General features: G+C 56.3%; 1 protein-coding gene across 2 annotated transcripts; it reads right to left on the reverse strand.

The window, feature by feature from the left end:
• Nucleotides 1–1,767: 1,767 nt before the first annotated feature.
• On the reverse strand, nt 1,768–10,082 carry FAM3A (FAM3 metabolism regulating signaling molecule A). Of its 2 annotated transcripts, none has more exons than XM_016123838.2 (10): nt 9,926–10,082; nt 9,570–9,642; nt 8,175–8,288; nt 7,701–7,724; nt 5,694–5,817; nt 5,501–5,559; nt 4,970–5,020; nt 4,553–4,637; nt 4,349–4,475; nt 1,768–3,427 (listed from the first exon to the last, which is right to left on the reverse strand). In XM_016123838.2, the coding sequence occupies exons 2-10, from the start codon at nt 9,580–9,582 to the stop codon at nt 3,332–3,334; spliced, it is 693 nt and encodes a 230-aa protein (XP_015979324.1). In that variant the 5' UTR covers nt 9,583–9,642; nt 9,926–10,082; the 3' UTR covers nt 1,768–3,331. The 2 variants fall into 2 exon arrangements, with proteins under 2 accessions (XP_015979324.1, XP_036082971.1); XM_036227078.1 differs by lacking the exon at nt 9,926–10,082 and adding an exon at nt 9,740–9,919.
• Between the last annotated feature and the right edge of the window lie 4,213 nt (nt 10,083–14,295).

The raw sequence follows: 14,295 nt of genomic DNA on the forward strand, positions 1-14,295 counted from the left end.
TAAGTTCATTTTGTCTTAAAAATTATATTATCGTTTTATAAAGTTCAGATTAGTATGTGCTTATGATGCGTAAATAGATATACACATAGCGGGGGCGCATGTTCAACAGGGTTTATCTCGGCGATCAAAAACATTCAGAGGCCATAGTTCTAGGTTGTTCTTTAACCTCAGAGGAGCAGTAAGGTGTAAGCCATTTGTGTGTGTGTCTGTGTGGACTTATTGTACTGGAACATTTGCAGTGTCCCTCTCAGATGGGGTTAAGGGGTCCTGGGCTTGGCACATGCCACATCGACTGAAGTTTGAATGGAAGCTGGTGCCAGGGCGAACGCAGTCAGAAGGCTGCTCCCTGTTATTGTCAGTCACTTCGGCCTTCCCTGAAAAGCCAGAGTGGGCTCCTGGGGTGTCTGACATGAGGGAATTTGGAGGCCTTCTCTGCAGGAAAAAGGGACAGCTAAATTAAAGGCAAGAGGATGCTTGTAGTTAATTTAAGGAATTAATTTATCCCAGAAGAGGAGGAAGGGTTCTACGAATCAGGCAATGATGTCTAATTTCAAAAGAGAAGTCCTCTGGACTGGGAACAAATAGAATGAATGATAGTGACAGCCGAAACGGCATAAATGCACTTCAGATGAGACACCCACCACCATATTCTATTATGTAATAGGATCTTAATGGTGACTCTGAGAGGAGTGGCTACCTTCTCTCCAGGCACAGGCCTCCGGGGACTACTGTGTGATAAAAGCATGCGCGGAAGGCATATGCCGTACAAATACCCAGATGGGATGCATTTGGTATTTACAGGGAAGTGTAGTGTCTGCCCTGCATCAGGTCACAGCTCCTCACTCTCCTTTGGGGGAATGCAAGGTTTACACGTGGATGACCCCATCCTGTGGCCTGTGGGGTGGGCACGTGCTCAGGCGTAGCCAATCACAACCACAGACCAATGCAAGGATAAACCCATAATCCGGTCTGGACCAGTGAGAGTTAGTCCCTAGGGACTTGTACGGGAATTATTGGGAAGGTGGGAGCTCTTTTTCTTTTGGCTGGGGTTGCTAAACTGAGACCTCTATCATCACTCCGTCTAACTGGGGGAGACAATGTTTGAACAGGAATCAAACACAGAGAAAAGCAGAGCCAAGGGATGGAGAGAGCGCATGTCTCGATGACGTTCGTGCAGCTGGAATCAGCCCTGGGCTTGGGCGTCCATTACAGGAACAATAAGCCTCCTTCCTGTCATTACTTAGTTTTGCTTCTGCTTCCTTGAGTTGGGATTCTGGCACTTGTAACTGAGGATGCTGGGCCGTGGGGTGGGTGACATCCTGGCGGAGGAGGACTGCAGGATAAAGCTTACCTCCACTTCGGAAAGCTGGGTGGGCTGCGCTCCACACCACCATCAGATTCCCAGCCCACGTGAGGCCAACTAGGGGATAAAACTGGCTTGCCATTTCCATCTGTGTTACTCTGACGACCCCTAGCGAGGGCACAGCCCCCTGAGGAGTTAGGGGCCATCACTGGGGCTCACTCCAGCGTTCCCAGCATGTAACAGTGCGTGGCCCAGGGCAGGCACTTGGCGAATGTTTGAGGCAGTCCAGGCAGTCACAGCAGTTGAGAGACACAGTGGGGCCTATGTGCCTCCTGGCCCTTCAGTGAGGTTCTCTTTTATTTGATCACCGTGGTAGCCCCAGTAGGTACAGTGGGGTTCGTTTATACTATTCTCTCCACTTTGGGGGATGTTAAAAACTTTCCATAATAAAAGGTTTAAAAAAATACTATAATGATAGACACACATTAATATATATTTGTCAAACCCAGCACAAGAGGGGAGCATTATGTTGACTCTGGGCGATGCTGATGTATCAGTAGAGTCTGTGTATGTGTGTGGGAACGCTCTGTATTTTCTGCTCAATATGTAAAGCACTTGGCACAGGGTCAGCTCGGGTGTCAGCTTCCATGATCACCATCTCCTGGGCAAGCAATCTGAGCCCTCCTCACGCCTCCGCTCCCCTTCTCGGTCCTGGCATTGCAACCAAAGCCTCTCCCTCCCGGCTGTCCCTGGGCCCCTCGCTCCTCTTCTGCCACAGCCTCCTTGACGCTGCCTGGCTGGAGCCCCAATTCCTCTCATCTAAGAAGTCCAAACTGCCTTCTCTCTCTTCTCTGACCCCAGACCACTTTCTGTGTCTCTGCCCCCCGGAGATGATATTCCAGCAAAACTCCTAATAAACTAATAGTTTCTTGAAGCCTTTCAATCAATGAAGGGAAATCTAACTATAATCTGTGGAAAATGACTAACAGCCCATGCATTCGGCCCTTCACAGCCCTGATTTCAAAGGCATCCAAAATCGAATGCTGTAGAGACATCAGTTCTTGAGGAGGCTGTGTGAGTGTGTGTGTTGGGGGGGGGCTCCCCTGGGCTGGTTTTAAGCCTGTCCATGTTCCTACAGGCCTGAGCCGTGTCCGAGGCAGTCTGTGAGTTTCCTGTGGCCCCAGAGAGCAGAACTGTGTTTTCCAGGCCAGGCTTTGGGGCTGCCAGCTGGGTAGCTTCTCTGCTCACCACCCGAGTCATAGCTCAGCCACAGCAGGACCTGTCAGTGGCAGAAGCCCTGAACACAAAGGCTGTCTGCTAAGGCTGTGGGGGCAGGTGGCTGAGCCTTCTCCGGGACATGTCCCTCCCCGCCAGGACGCCACCCCTGACTCCACACTGAATGTACTTCATTCCACTGGGGACAGCAATTTATTGAGTTCATCTAGAAGGTGGGCTCTCTGATAAACCACAGGAGCCGCCACCCGCTGTACTAGGAACTGTGACCGGGCTTGCTATCTTGCCACCCCAGCCCGCCAGGCTCCAAGGCGGCCCCTTCCTGCAGAGTGGGGCAGGAGGCAGCCAGGTCTCCTGCCACAGCCACCAGGTGTGGCTCACCAGAAGGAATCACACTGGAAATAGGACTTGCCCACAGAGCAGAGAGCAGCTGGGGACATTCTGGAAGAAGTCCCGAGTAGCTGGCTCTGCAGTGAGGAGCAAGCACCCAGCGCCTTGCAGCTAGGGGTGCTTGCAAATTGGGTGGAGGCTGACCAGGGAAGCAGCTTCAGAACAAGAGATGAGTACCTGGGCTCCCCTGACAAAGAGCGGTGGGGTCGGCCCTTGGAGCCCCCACCACCAGTCCTGTTCTGGTCACCAGTCATCACCTTGGATCCCTGATGTGTCGGGGCAAGAGAGCACCCCTGGCTGGGCGTGGGGTCGGGCCTCGGCCCTGTGCTCGCGCCGCTGTCACTGCTGCCTTGTGGGCCAGGTGCACACACAGCCTCCCTTAGCCTGGTCCTCGCGCTCAGCCGGCTAGCTGGCCATGGTCCGCCTCGGAATGCAGCCCTCCATCTCCAGCGCCTCGGGCCAGCCTTCGTACTTATTGGTGTGCTTACTGTTCTTCACATGCTGTGGGGGTCAGGGGAGCAGGGAGTTACAGCCTCAGCCCTCAGGCGCAGGGGACAGACAGTTTTCAATCCTCTTGAGCCGGTGTCAATCAACCGTGCACTCTCAATGACTCGCCCCCTCTGTCTGTCTCGGCTCCTCGATTCTCTCACTTAAAAATGGCAGTAACTGCACTGGCCTGCCCCCTCACAGGTGGAGTGCGTGTGGGGGGTGTCGACTTTTTGGGGCCTGGCACACACCAGGGAGGTAAGGAGGGGGTGTGTGAGTGTGTCCCCCGCCTTCACCCAGCCCACACGGAGCTGCCGGAAGCTGCGGGAAAAGCAACGTCAGAGGGGGTGTTTCTTCTTTGGAGGCTAAGCTGCTCTTTTGGCAGCCAGAGCTTTCCAGAAAACACTGGAACAGCCTGTTTGTCTTGTCCTGCTGTGGGGAGCAGGCCCCAGGGACAGTATGGCTTTCACAGGGCTGGGAGGCTCCCGAGAATGAGGATGGCGCCTAGGGCTGGCGAGCCAGCCCCTCGCACGGGGCCTGACTCGTGCTGCCCCAGAGGAGCGGTCGGCCGGATGGAGCCAGGGCTGGTGGGAAAGGGGCACGCAGGTTGAATCGGGGTGCTGGGTTTTGGAGCGATAGGACAGGATATCTTGAAGATGTTTGGGAGAAAAGTTTCTTAGTTGTGAATCTTGCCAATGTGAAAGCTTTGTCATATAAAGACCGTTTAGGGTGAAATCCATACAGGATGGGAAAATCAGTCACCGCCCCTCCCTGCGCAGACCGGGAGGGGGCCAGGGCTGTCCGGGTTGGGGTGCTAGGGGAGAATTCAGGAAAGGCAGCAGCGTGAGCAGAAGGGGACCTCACGGGATGCAGGCGGAAGGGGCAGGCCAGCTGCTCTGGGCTGGGAAGCAGAGGTGGCAGGCTATTCACCCATACCTGCTCGAAGGGGCTCTTGTTCTGCACGCCCTTGGCCCCCACGAACACCCAGCTATCCCGGAAGGCCAGGTCCTTGACGTTCTTGCTGCCTAGATCGCTGAAAAGCTTTCTGGTCTCTTCATTCATCCTGCCGCACAGAAGGAAGGGATGTGAGTCGTCACCGTAGGAGGGCGAGGGCTGAGGCTGGCCTCAGCAACCACTTACTTGGTAGCCGGGTCGTCGTAGGATGCCACAAACACCAGGGTGCCTTCATGCAGTGGCCGAATAAACTTCAGCAGGTCGTTGACATCTTGGGGGACAGGTCCCATTGAACACAGAGCATCAGGTACCACTGAGCACCTCTCCCCAACCAACCCCTGTCCTCCAAACGAGAACACTTAAAGTAGGGATCGGGCCAGGGACACGCTCCACTAAGAGTCACCGAGTAAGTACAGGAGCAAACTGGTATACGAAGCCAGGGCCGTCCATATGACACACCTGTCCCTCCCCTGCGTTTTCTGAACCCAAGGAAGTGCTCGAGAAGCTGCCAGCGAATGGACAGAGAAAGTGACATTTCAAGGGAGGGACACCCAGCCATTCTGCTGCTCAGCCAAAAGCTGGGGACCCATGATGGCCACTCACCTCCTGCCCACATGTCGAAGGCCCGGGCCTCAATGAGTTCACCGCTGACCCCTGGGGCAAGAGGGAGAACAGGAATCCTCCTGGGCAAGCTGCCAGGGCAACTCCGCTCCACCCCCTCGGTCCCCCCAGACCAGGCTCATAGCATGGCACGGCAAGGCCACTGAGTGCTGCTCTTCCGGAAGCTTTAGAAATGTCCCTCTACGCCCATGCCCCTTGTTCACAGAGCTGCGGCCCACCTGAGGCTGCAGAGCATCTGTTTGGCGTTTGGGGCCCGCCAGGGGCTCCCCACGAAGCACCCTTCCACTCCCTGGAAACTTCTAATTCTTTACTGCTACCACGCTTTTTGTCATTGGATCACTTAGGTGGAGCCTTTGGCTAGTGCAGAGCCCTTCCTCACCTCCCCGGGCACTCTGGAGGGCAGGGGGGAGGGGTGGGCCAAGACAATACCCGGACGACTCCTCATGGGGAGCAGCCACAGCAGGGCTCTGCCTTCCTGGACTGAACTGTCACCCCACATCCCGGGGAACTCACCATTTACCAGGGCGATGTTCAGTCCACGGCCCACATTGTCCTTGACACTGCTCATGAGCCTAGCAGGGGGACAGAGCCCTCCGGTGGCATGTCTGCCCTGCTTGCCCTCACATGACCCTCGGCCCTTGCAGACCCAGCTTCCAACCCCCCATTCTGTCCCCCGCCCCCACCCTGTCCACCCCAAGGAGCTTACATCTTGTCCTCGAGGCAGATCTTGGGTCCGATGACATTGGCAGCCCCACTGACCATGCGGAAGGCCAGGTGCTCTTCAGGACATGGCTGGGGCAGGCCACACTTGTACTTCCTGGCCCGTGGCTCTGGGCAGGGACAGAAAGGGTGACCCATGGGCCTGGCCCTGGCGTCACCCAAGGTCTGAGAGGGGAGGTCAGGACCAACCCATAGGGAGGAATGAGTGATCACAGCGCAAGGGACCACTAGGGGGGAGGGGACATGGCTCAGGTAGAGGCCAGGGACACTTCCACAGACACTTTGTATCTTCTGGGGATGGCCTCAGGGCAAGGTGACAGGGACTCCAGGGAGGCTTTTCTGCCACTTGCCAAAGGGGAAGAGGGGATAGCGCGGAGGGCAACTACACAGATGAGAACATGGCCAGACGGATTGCCGAAGAGAGCTCCTGGTCCACGCGGGTGGCGGCGGGAGAACAGGAGGAGGACGGCCTCTGTCACAGGTCGAGCTGCGTCCCCACGAAAGATTCGTTGAAGTTCTAACTCCCAGTACCTCCCAATGCCACCCTATTTGGAAACGGGGTCACTGAAGATACGATCCATTAAAATGAGATCATCCTGGAGTAGAATGGCCTTAAATCCGATGGCAAGTGTCCTTATGACAGACAAAGGAGAGACACAGGCACACGGGGGATGCCATGTGAAGACAGAGGCAGAGACTGGAGTGATGTGGCCATGAGCCGAGGGACATCTGGAGCCACCAGAAGCTGGAGGAGGCAGAAGGACCCGACCCTAGAGTCTTCGAAGGGTATGGAAGCCCCAGGAAATCGATACAGATTTCTATACTGGGAAGTGGGGTGCTGCTGTAACAAACCCCTAAAAATGTGGGCATGGCTTTGGAACTGGGTAATGCTTAGAGGCTGGAGAATTTTGAGGTGCATGGCAGCAAAGGCCTAGATTGCCTTGAAGAGACTATTGGTGGAAATGTGGATGTTCAAAGTGATTGTGGCAACGGCCAAGAAAGGTGAAGAGCGGCAGAGAAATCTATCGCTTCGGAGAAAACGTGTATAATGATGATCAGAATGCAGCTAGATCGTTTACATTAAAGGCTGTTCTGTGGGAAGGTAGGACTTCTACATGCTGAACTTGGATATTTCGCTGAGGACATTTCCAAGGAGAGTGTTGAGGGCCTGGCTTCCCTGGAATCATCTCACGGAAAGGTGTAAAAGGAGAGAGTCAAGCGAGAAAGGCACTGTTAAGCATAAGGGAACCAGGACGTGAAGATCTGGAAAACTCTCAGCCTAACCATACTGCACAAAGCGAGAAAGCATGCTCTGGAGAGAACCCCAAAGGTGGGGCCTCACACTGTTGGCCAAAGAGCTGACGCGTGTGACCTGCGGATCCACTCAACTCCATCCGCAGAAGCCCGGAACAGATGCGCTCATCAGAAAACATGTGGGAGACCCTTAGAGCTTAGATCCTCAGAGGTTTCTGAGAATTTTATAACAGCACAAACACTGCTGGCCTGGACTGAAAGGGACAGAGACGGGATGGAAGGAGGGGTGACACGGATGGCAAAGCGCTGGCTGCAGAGGCCAGAGATAACGCAGGCCCGGAGCAAGGGTAAGACCATCCCTTCATTCCAAAGGGCGCCCCCGACCGCCACTGGTGGGCCCAGAGGACAGAGAATCAGGCCACAGAGGACTCTTCTCAGGCCTTGAGCCCTAATGGCATTCGCTTTGCTGGGTTTTGGACTTGCTTGGGACTGGTGACCCCTTTATTCCTTCCGATATTTCCCCTTCGGAATGCGACTGTCTATTCTACTCTATGCCTGTCCCGCCAGTGTGTTCTGGAAGCGGGTGACTTTGTGTTCTAGCTTCACAGCATTCGAGCAACTCCAGCGGGCTGTGAGGGCCAGTGGGGGTGGGGCTAAACGGAGACTAGAAACCCTGGATCCCGAAAGTTGTATTAGGGGCGGGCCCAGGGGAGGAGCAGGGAGGTGAAGGGAGCCTTACCTGCGGTCACTGAGCTCTCTGGGCCTGTGGGCAAAGATAATTGCTTCTGTTAGCGTGAGGGCCTCCTGGGGCCTGCACCATGAGGTCAGCGTGGTGGGGCAGCAGGCTCGGGGGCCAAGCGCTAAGCCAGGCTGACCCTGGCATGTTCCTGCTCAAGTCTAAACGATGTTCAGATGCAAAGCTCCCTGCTCTGGGAAAAGGGTAAGTTGGAAGTGTAAAAAGTACTCAGGTGACCCGTCACCCGTACCAAGGTGTAGAGTCCCCTCCCCATGTCGGAGCTCAGTGGAAAGCATGTAGGGACCCCCCAGGCCATCGACCCCAATGTTTAGCATAAGTCCCCCCGCCCCTCACTTGGGCCTGCCAGTAAGAGACAGAAAACCCAGGCCCCCGCCCCCACCCTTAGCCTCAGCCTGCAGGCACAGGTGGCTGCCCCGGTGGCCTCTGTAGCGGGGCGAGGAAGAGTCCCACACTCACTGGTGAAGAGCTGCTGGATGCGAGGAAAGTGGCTGCCGGGCCCACCCAGGAGGATGCTCAGTGCGATCCAGGTGACACCCACAGTGACAACCAGGGCCACGATTCGGAGGGGGCCTGGAGGCAGGACAGACAAGGCGAGGTCGCCTCAGATGCCAGTGAGCTCCCAAATGACCCTAGGGCCTCTCACGGCCAGATCTCCCACCCACTTGGGAAGAAGTGATTAGAGGACGGGAAGGTGGAGACCTGTCACCATCCACCAGGCCAGAGAGGGGGACTCGAGCGCCTGGCAGGTGGAAGGAGGAAACTGAGTCCCAAGTGCAAGGAAGGCTCTGGCTTGGTTCTCCCTGGCAGGCGTGGAAAACACAGAATCACATGCTATCCAGACGCTGAGCCCTCTCCCCTAACTTCCTCTTCCCGTCAGCTCCCCAAAGTCATCAAAACTGGCTCTTTCCATAGTCTTACCTCCCACTCTGAGCCTACTCCAACCTGGCTTTGCCTCCATCACCCCACTGGAACAGGTGACCTTCTTAGTGTCAACTCCCCAGGTCACCTGTCAGCCCTGATCTTGATTTCTCAGGTGGGTGCCCAGGCAGTCCTGCTAGAAACGCTTTTCCGCTGGCCTCCAGGACAGTGCAGTGACCCTATCTGGACACCCCTCGTCCTCCTTGCTCCAATCATCCTCCTCTACCCTCCCCTGAAAAGCGACTTTTCGGTCCCAGGCTGCCTTCCTTGCCTACACTTTCCCCTCTTTCACTACCCTTCCTATAAGTGCTCTCGTCTACTCCCGGCCTTGAATTAACCCCCAGGGAGCAGCGGCTCTATTTTCCTGCCCCAGCTGCAGGCTGCACTGTCCCAGCCAGTCCCTCGCTAGGCAGCTGCACTGGAATACACTCCTAACGCTGCAACCTTAGCAGGTCTGAACTCCGGTCCGAGTTCTGCTCTCCACCCCCAAGGTGTCTGTCCCGGAGCCATCTTCACTTTCCCTGGCAAGGTGACGGCAGGGCTAGCACCAGGTTCATATCTAACGCCACAGCCACTTTGCCCAGTTTCTCCTCTAAGACCACGGCCTCTTCGCCTCTGCACCCTGCCCCTCTGCACCCAGCCCCCACGCTCCCTGGGGCCTCTCTCTAACTCATTTTCCAAACGGCAGCCAGTTATCCGAGTCGGGAGATTGTGACTGTCCTAATGCTCATCTCACAGCTTGCGGAGCTGAAATCCTGAGAAGTTAAAGGATTCGTTCAAGGTCATAGGATGAGTGCTTGTGCAGAGTCCTCCGTTTCCAAAAGCAAACCCAGCGGTCCACCTGAGCCCCTCCAGACGCGGGCCCCTGGGTACCCGGGCCTCCAGCGGGGTCCCCTTTCCAACTCCCTTCCGTTCACTGTGGAAGCCACCCACCTGCCAACCTCATGTCCACCTCTCCCGCTGGGTTGGGGCCGCCGGCAGGAGTACTGTTTGGGGACCGTGCGCTCTGGAGGCAACAAAGCAGAAGAGCAGATTTGAGCGGGGATCGGGGATGAGCCAGAGCTGGGCCCCTGCGGCGGGACGGGCGCGATGGGTGCACCAACCTCCCGACCAGGCTGCGCGGGAATGCGGAGAGAAGTCCTGTCGGGACGGGATTCGGAGACACGTTGATCGATCGCGCCCACGGGAGCCTTGGGGGCTGGACAGTGGATGTGTTTCTCAGACGCGGGCTCCTCGTTTGGGAGGCTCCCCGGGGCGGGGGACGCGAGCTGGGTGGGATGGAGACTTGCCTGGCCGTGGGAAGATGCGAGCGCAGTCCGAGGCAGCCCTGTTAGGCTGGACGCCCTGCTCCGCTCCGCGACAAGAGACAAGAAAGCTGTGGAAGAACGGCCCCACAGGCCCCGAAGGCCCCGCAATGGCGGCTCAGGGCGGGGCTACAGCCCTCCGGCGCCACCCCTGTCATAAACTAGTGGGGTGCCTCTCCGTGGCCAGGTTGGGTGGGTCCGCAGAAGCCCCGCCCCTAGCCCAGTGCGGCCCCGCCCTCAGCGTGTCCTCGAGCCTGTAGTGGGAGGGGCCTCGCTGGCTCCGCCTCCGATGTGCGTTCAGGGGGAGCCTCCAGACCGCCAAATGGGAGGAGCCCTGCCTGCCCCGCCCCCAACCCTATTTATGCCGCACCCCAGAAGACTCTGACTCTGGTGGGAAATTCTAGCTTCCCAGACTTGGAAGGCTGTGGTTACGCTGGTCCCCTGCAGTTGGATTTCTTTTTTTAAAGGTTTTTTTTTTCCCAATTACAGTTGACATTCAATATTATTTTATATTAGTTTCGAGTGTACAACATGGTGGTTAGACATTTATATAACTTACAAGGTGACCCCCTCTCCATAAGTCTAGTACTCACCTGGCACCATACTTAGTTATTACAATATCATTGACTGTGTTCTCTATGAGTTACTTTACATCCCCGTGGCTATTTTGCAACTGCCAATTTCTACCTCTTAATCCCTTCACCTATTTCACGCCTTGTGGTGGGATTTCTGAAGCCTGGGAAGAGGCAGGTGGATCTGGGCGCGTAATTAGAAATTGTTTTAAAGTTGATATATGTGCCTTTTAGAAACACGGAGGCAGAGAACATACAGGGAAAACACCAGAGTGTGACGAGCCGAAGCCAGCGAGGCTCAGCCTTCCGATGCCTGTCCTCGCAGTCTGCTCTCCGAGTGGGAGGGCGTGCGCACCATGTCCCATGTCGCTCGGATGACGGGAGGGGAAAACCCGTGCCTGCTCCTCCAGCCTCCTTCAGGAAGGCGACCCTGACATCACCCACGTCACCCTGATCACCTGCACTGGGAGAGCTGGGGCCACCGCTGTCAGCTGGACCCGTCTTTCTGGAGGGCAGCAGCTGGGCAGCATGGGAACCTCAGAGATGTCTGAGCCCTTTAACCCGGGGTTTCCTAACCCCAGGGCCACAGATTGGTCGATGGCCTGTTAGGAACCGGGCCACACAGCAGGAGGTGAGCGGCGGGCCAGCGAGGGAAGTTTCATCTGTATCTGCAGCCGCTCCCCAGCGCCAGCATCACCGCCTCAGCCCCGCCTCAGACCCTCAGGCGTTAGATTCTCATAGGAGGACCAGTCCCTGGTTCCAAAAGGTTGGGGACCGCTGTTTTGATTCAATGACCCCATTTACAGAAACCTTCCTACAGAAAGAGTTCAAAAGACATAGAAAGCTCATTGAGCCAGGCAGTGACAGACCCGTGGTTAGAATCCAGTAGCTTCCTCACTGGCATACACAACATTCTCATTCTCAACAAGATCAAGGTGATTGGTTTCAGGACCTAGCCGCTGCAGTCCGGGGTTAGCGTTCGGGTTTTGAATTTGGGGTTAGAAATAATGCTGACGATCTGCCAGACACTCACATATTTGTGAGTACTGAGCCGTGGGCACCGTGCCCTCCCGAGTGGTCTTTCCTGCAACGCTTGCACTTGTGGTGCCCACTAGAGGAAGCTCCTGGTACTTGCACTCCTGGGCTGCCGGCCAGGCCTGGGGCATCCGCCAGACCGCTAGTTCTTAGAGGACAGTGTTTACACCTTACTCACAATAGGCATTTTGGAAATGGTGGTTTAATGAGTCCCCTTGAGGGTCCAGAGGCACAGCCACCATCCCCAGGTGTATCACATGAGCGATGGGCCCGAGGCCTGGGATTCAGTTCCAGGTGTGCTGTGCCTCATGGGGCAGCCTTGTGCACGTCCCTCATATTCTCCGGGACTGTTTTTTGATGGGAACGTAGAGAGGATTAGACCCTCATGTCACAGGCCCTCATGTTCCTGCCCTAGTGCAGGCGACCAGTGTGAGGTGGCACAGGTCTCCTCTGGGCCCTCTTGCCTGTGTCCCAGTGTGGCCCCTATAGCTGAGGGGCCAGTCGATGCCATCGACTAACCCCTCATTCCCTTCTCTCGGTGTAGACGCGGACCGTTGGGTTGTCAGTTGATGGTAACCGTATGGGCCTGTGTGCTTCTGCCCCAGTGTACGCTCCCAGAGTTGAAGTGACAGCTGACTGTCCCCAGCTGGGACCTCTTGCCTCTACCCTAGATTAGGCAATCAGATTTCAGTGACAGTTGAATGCCCTCATCTGGCGTCATCTCTGGCAGTGTGGGAACCCAGAGCTGAGGTGACAGTTGATTTCCCCCACCCAGTCCTTCTTGCCTCTGCCTATGCTTAATGACCCAGAGCTGACGTGACAGTCGAATACCCTCATCTGTCTCTCACGACTCTCCAGTTCTGGGTCCTTAAGCCTCCCCCTCGTCAAGGCAACCGGAAGGTAAATGTTAATTAATTAACTGCCAAACCCGGCCCGCACGCCTCTGCCCCAGTGGTAGGCACCCGAGCTGAGGGAACTGTTGGCTGTCCTTACATGTCCTTTTCTGTCCCAGTGTAGAGATTCGGTGCCAGTGGAAAGTCTTTATATCTCAGTACCAGTGGCTGAGGTGCTCAGGTGACAGAGCTGAGCTGACAGGTGTCTTTCCTCACTTGGGACCTGTTGCATCTGTCTCAGCATAAACACACAGATATGAGGTGACAGATGTCTCTCCTCCCCAGGTCTGTCATCCTTGTTTCCCTACTGTATGGCCCCAGAGCCGAGGTGACATTTGTCTCAATTCAGTGAGGCCCTAAGGTCTGCGTCAGAATGTATTCACCCAGAGATGATGTGACAAGTGACTGTCTTCATCTGGTCCCTCATGCTTGTGCCTCATTGTAGGTGCCCAGACTGGAGGTAACAGCCAAATGTCCCCACCTAGGACCTCAAGCCCCTTCCCCATTGCAGGCTCCTAGAGCTGTGGTGACAGTTGATCGTCCTCATCAGGGCTTTCACCTCTTTGTCCTTCATGGGCACTGAGGTCAGGTGACAGTTGGATGTCCTCACCAGGGCCTTCATGCCTCTGTCACAGTGGAGACACTCAGAGAAGGATGAGATCGGGAGGTCCCTGCAGTCCTCTGTCCCCAGTCACATATAGTCATCATGTGCTGGGCACCCAGGAGGAGCTGGGTCCCTCCACCACTCCAGGCTCCCGCTGCTGCCCCAACCTGGATCCTACCACACTTCTGGGGACATCTCCCTCAGTGATGCCATGCCACCAGGTTCCACAAGAGAACTGGGGCTCTGGGAGGACTACCCCCAGCACGCTGCTTTGCCAGGTTTCCCAGTCTGTAAACATCCGGGGTACTCTGGGCACGAAGGTCCCTGCGGGGTCAGGAAGGGCCCCTGCACCTTTGCTTATCTGGTTTTCTCCCCAAGGGTTTACTGTCCCCCTCAGGCCCATATTTTGAAGACTTGAGGTTCCAGTACTGCAGGCCAGGGCCGGTGAGTGGGGATTTAGATGTCTCTGCCCCTAGAGCAGGCAAGATGGCACCCTCTGGTGGTAAACAGGGGGAAAGCATGGCCACGTCTTTAGGGACCCACTCTGCTGCATTCCTCCATTTGGTCACCATCTTGGGTGTCTGTGACTCTTGTGTCACCTCAGGCCTTTTGCAAAGCCTCATATGCCCTCATTACAGCCATGTGGCTGCACCTCAGAATCAAGGGCAAGACCCTCCGTAGCCACACTGGAGCCACGGGGTCACAGGGAGCCTATGTGTCCCTAGGCTGGCCCGACTGCCCCTTCTCCAGGCCATAGGCTCTGGGAGTGAGGACCAAGACCCTGGCCCCCTGGCCTCCCATCCTGTCCACGTGGAGCCTGCTCAGGTGCTCTGCACGGACCTGGCCCAGGAGAGACCACAAAATCCACATTCCAGCCTCGGGAAGTCACCTTAAGGGTCTGTGACCTGTCCTTGTCCCACAAATCTTCTTCCCCTATTCAGCCAGGTACAGGTGAACTTGACCTCCCTCCTCCCACGGCTCAGAGGTGCCACTTGCCGCGCTTACAGGAGACAGGGAGTGCAGGCATGGTGGCCGGAGGTGCGGTTTGTATGTCGCATGTGTGGGGAGTGCTGACGTGCCATCCCAGTGTGTGGGACGGGAACAGGCCAGCCCACGATGTGAGTCATTTGTCTCTGTGTTGCTTTTGCAGACATCTGGGCGGGAGCCTCCGCTCACCCATCCAACCTAGCACCTAGCGCTCCATCTGTCAAGCTGCACCGGGTGCCCGACTGTTGCCATCCCAGCCCAGGG

Source organism: Rousettus aegyptiacus, unplaced genomic scaffold, assembly GCF_014176215.1.
Source record: "Rousettus aegyptiacus isolate mRouAeg1 unplaced genomic scaffold, mRouAeg1.p scaffold_m13_p_9, whole genome shotgun sequence".
NCBI lineage: Eukaryota > Metazoa > Chordata > Mammalia > Chiroptera > Pteropodidae > Rousettus > Rousettus aegyptiacus.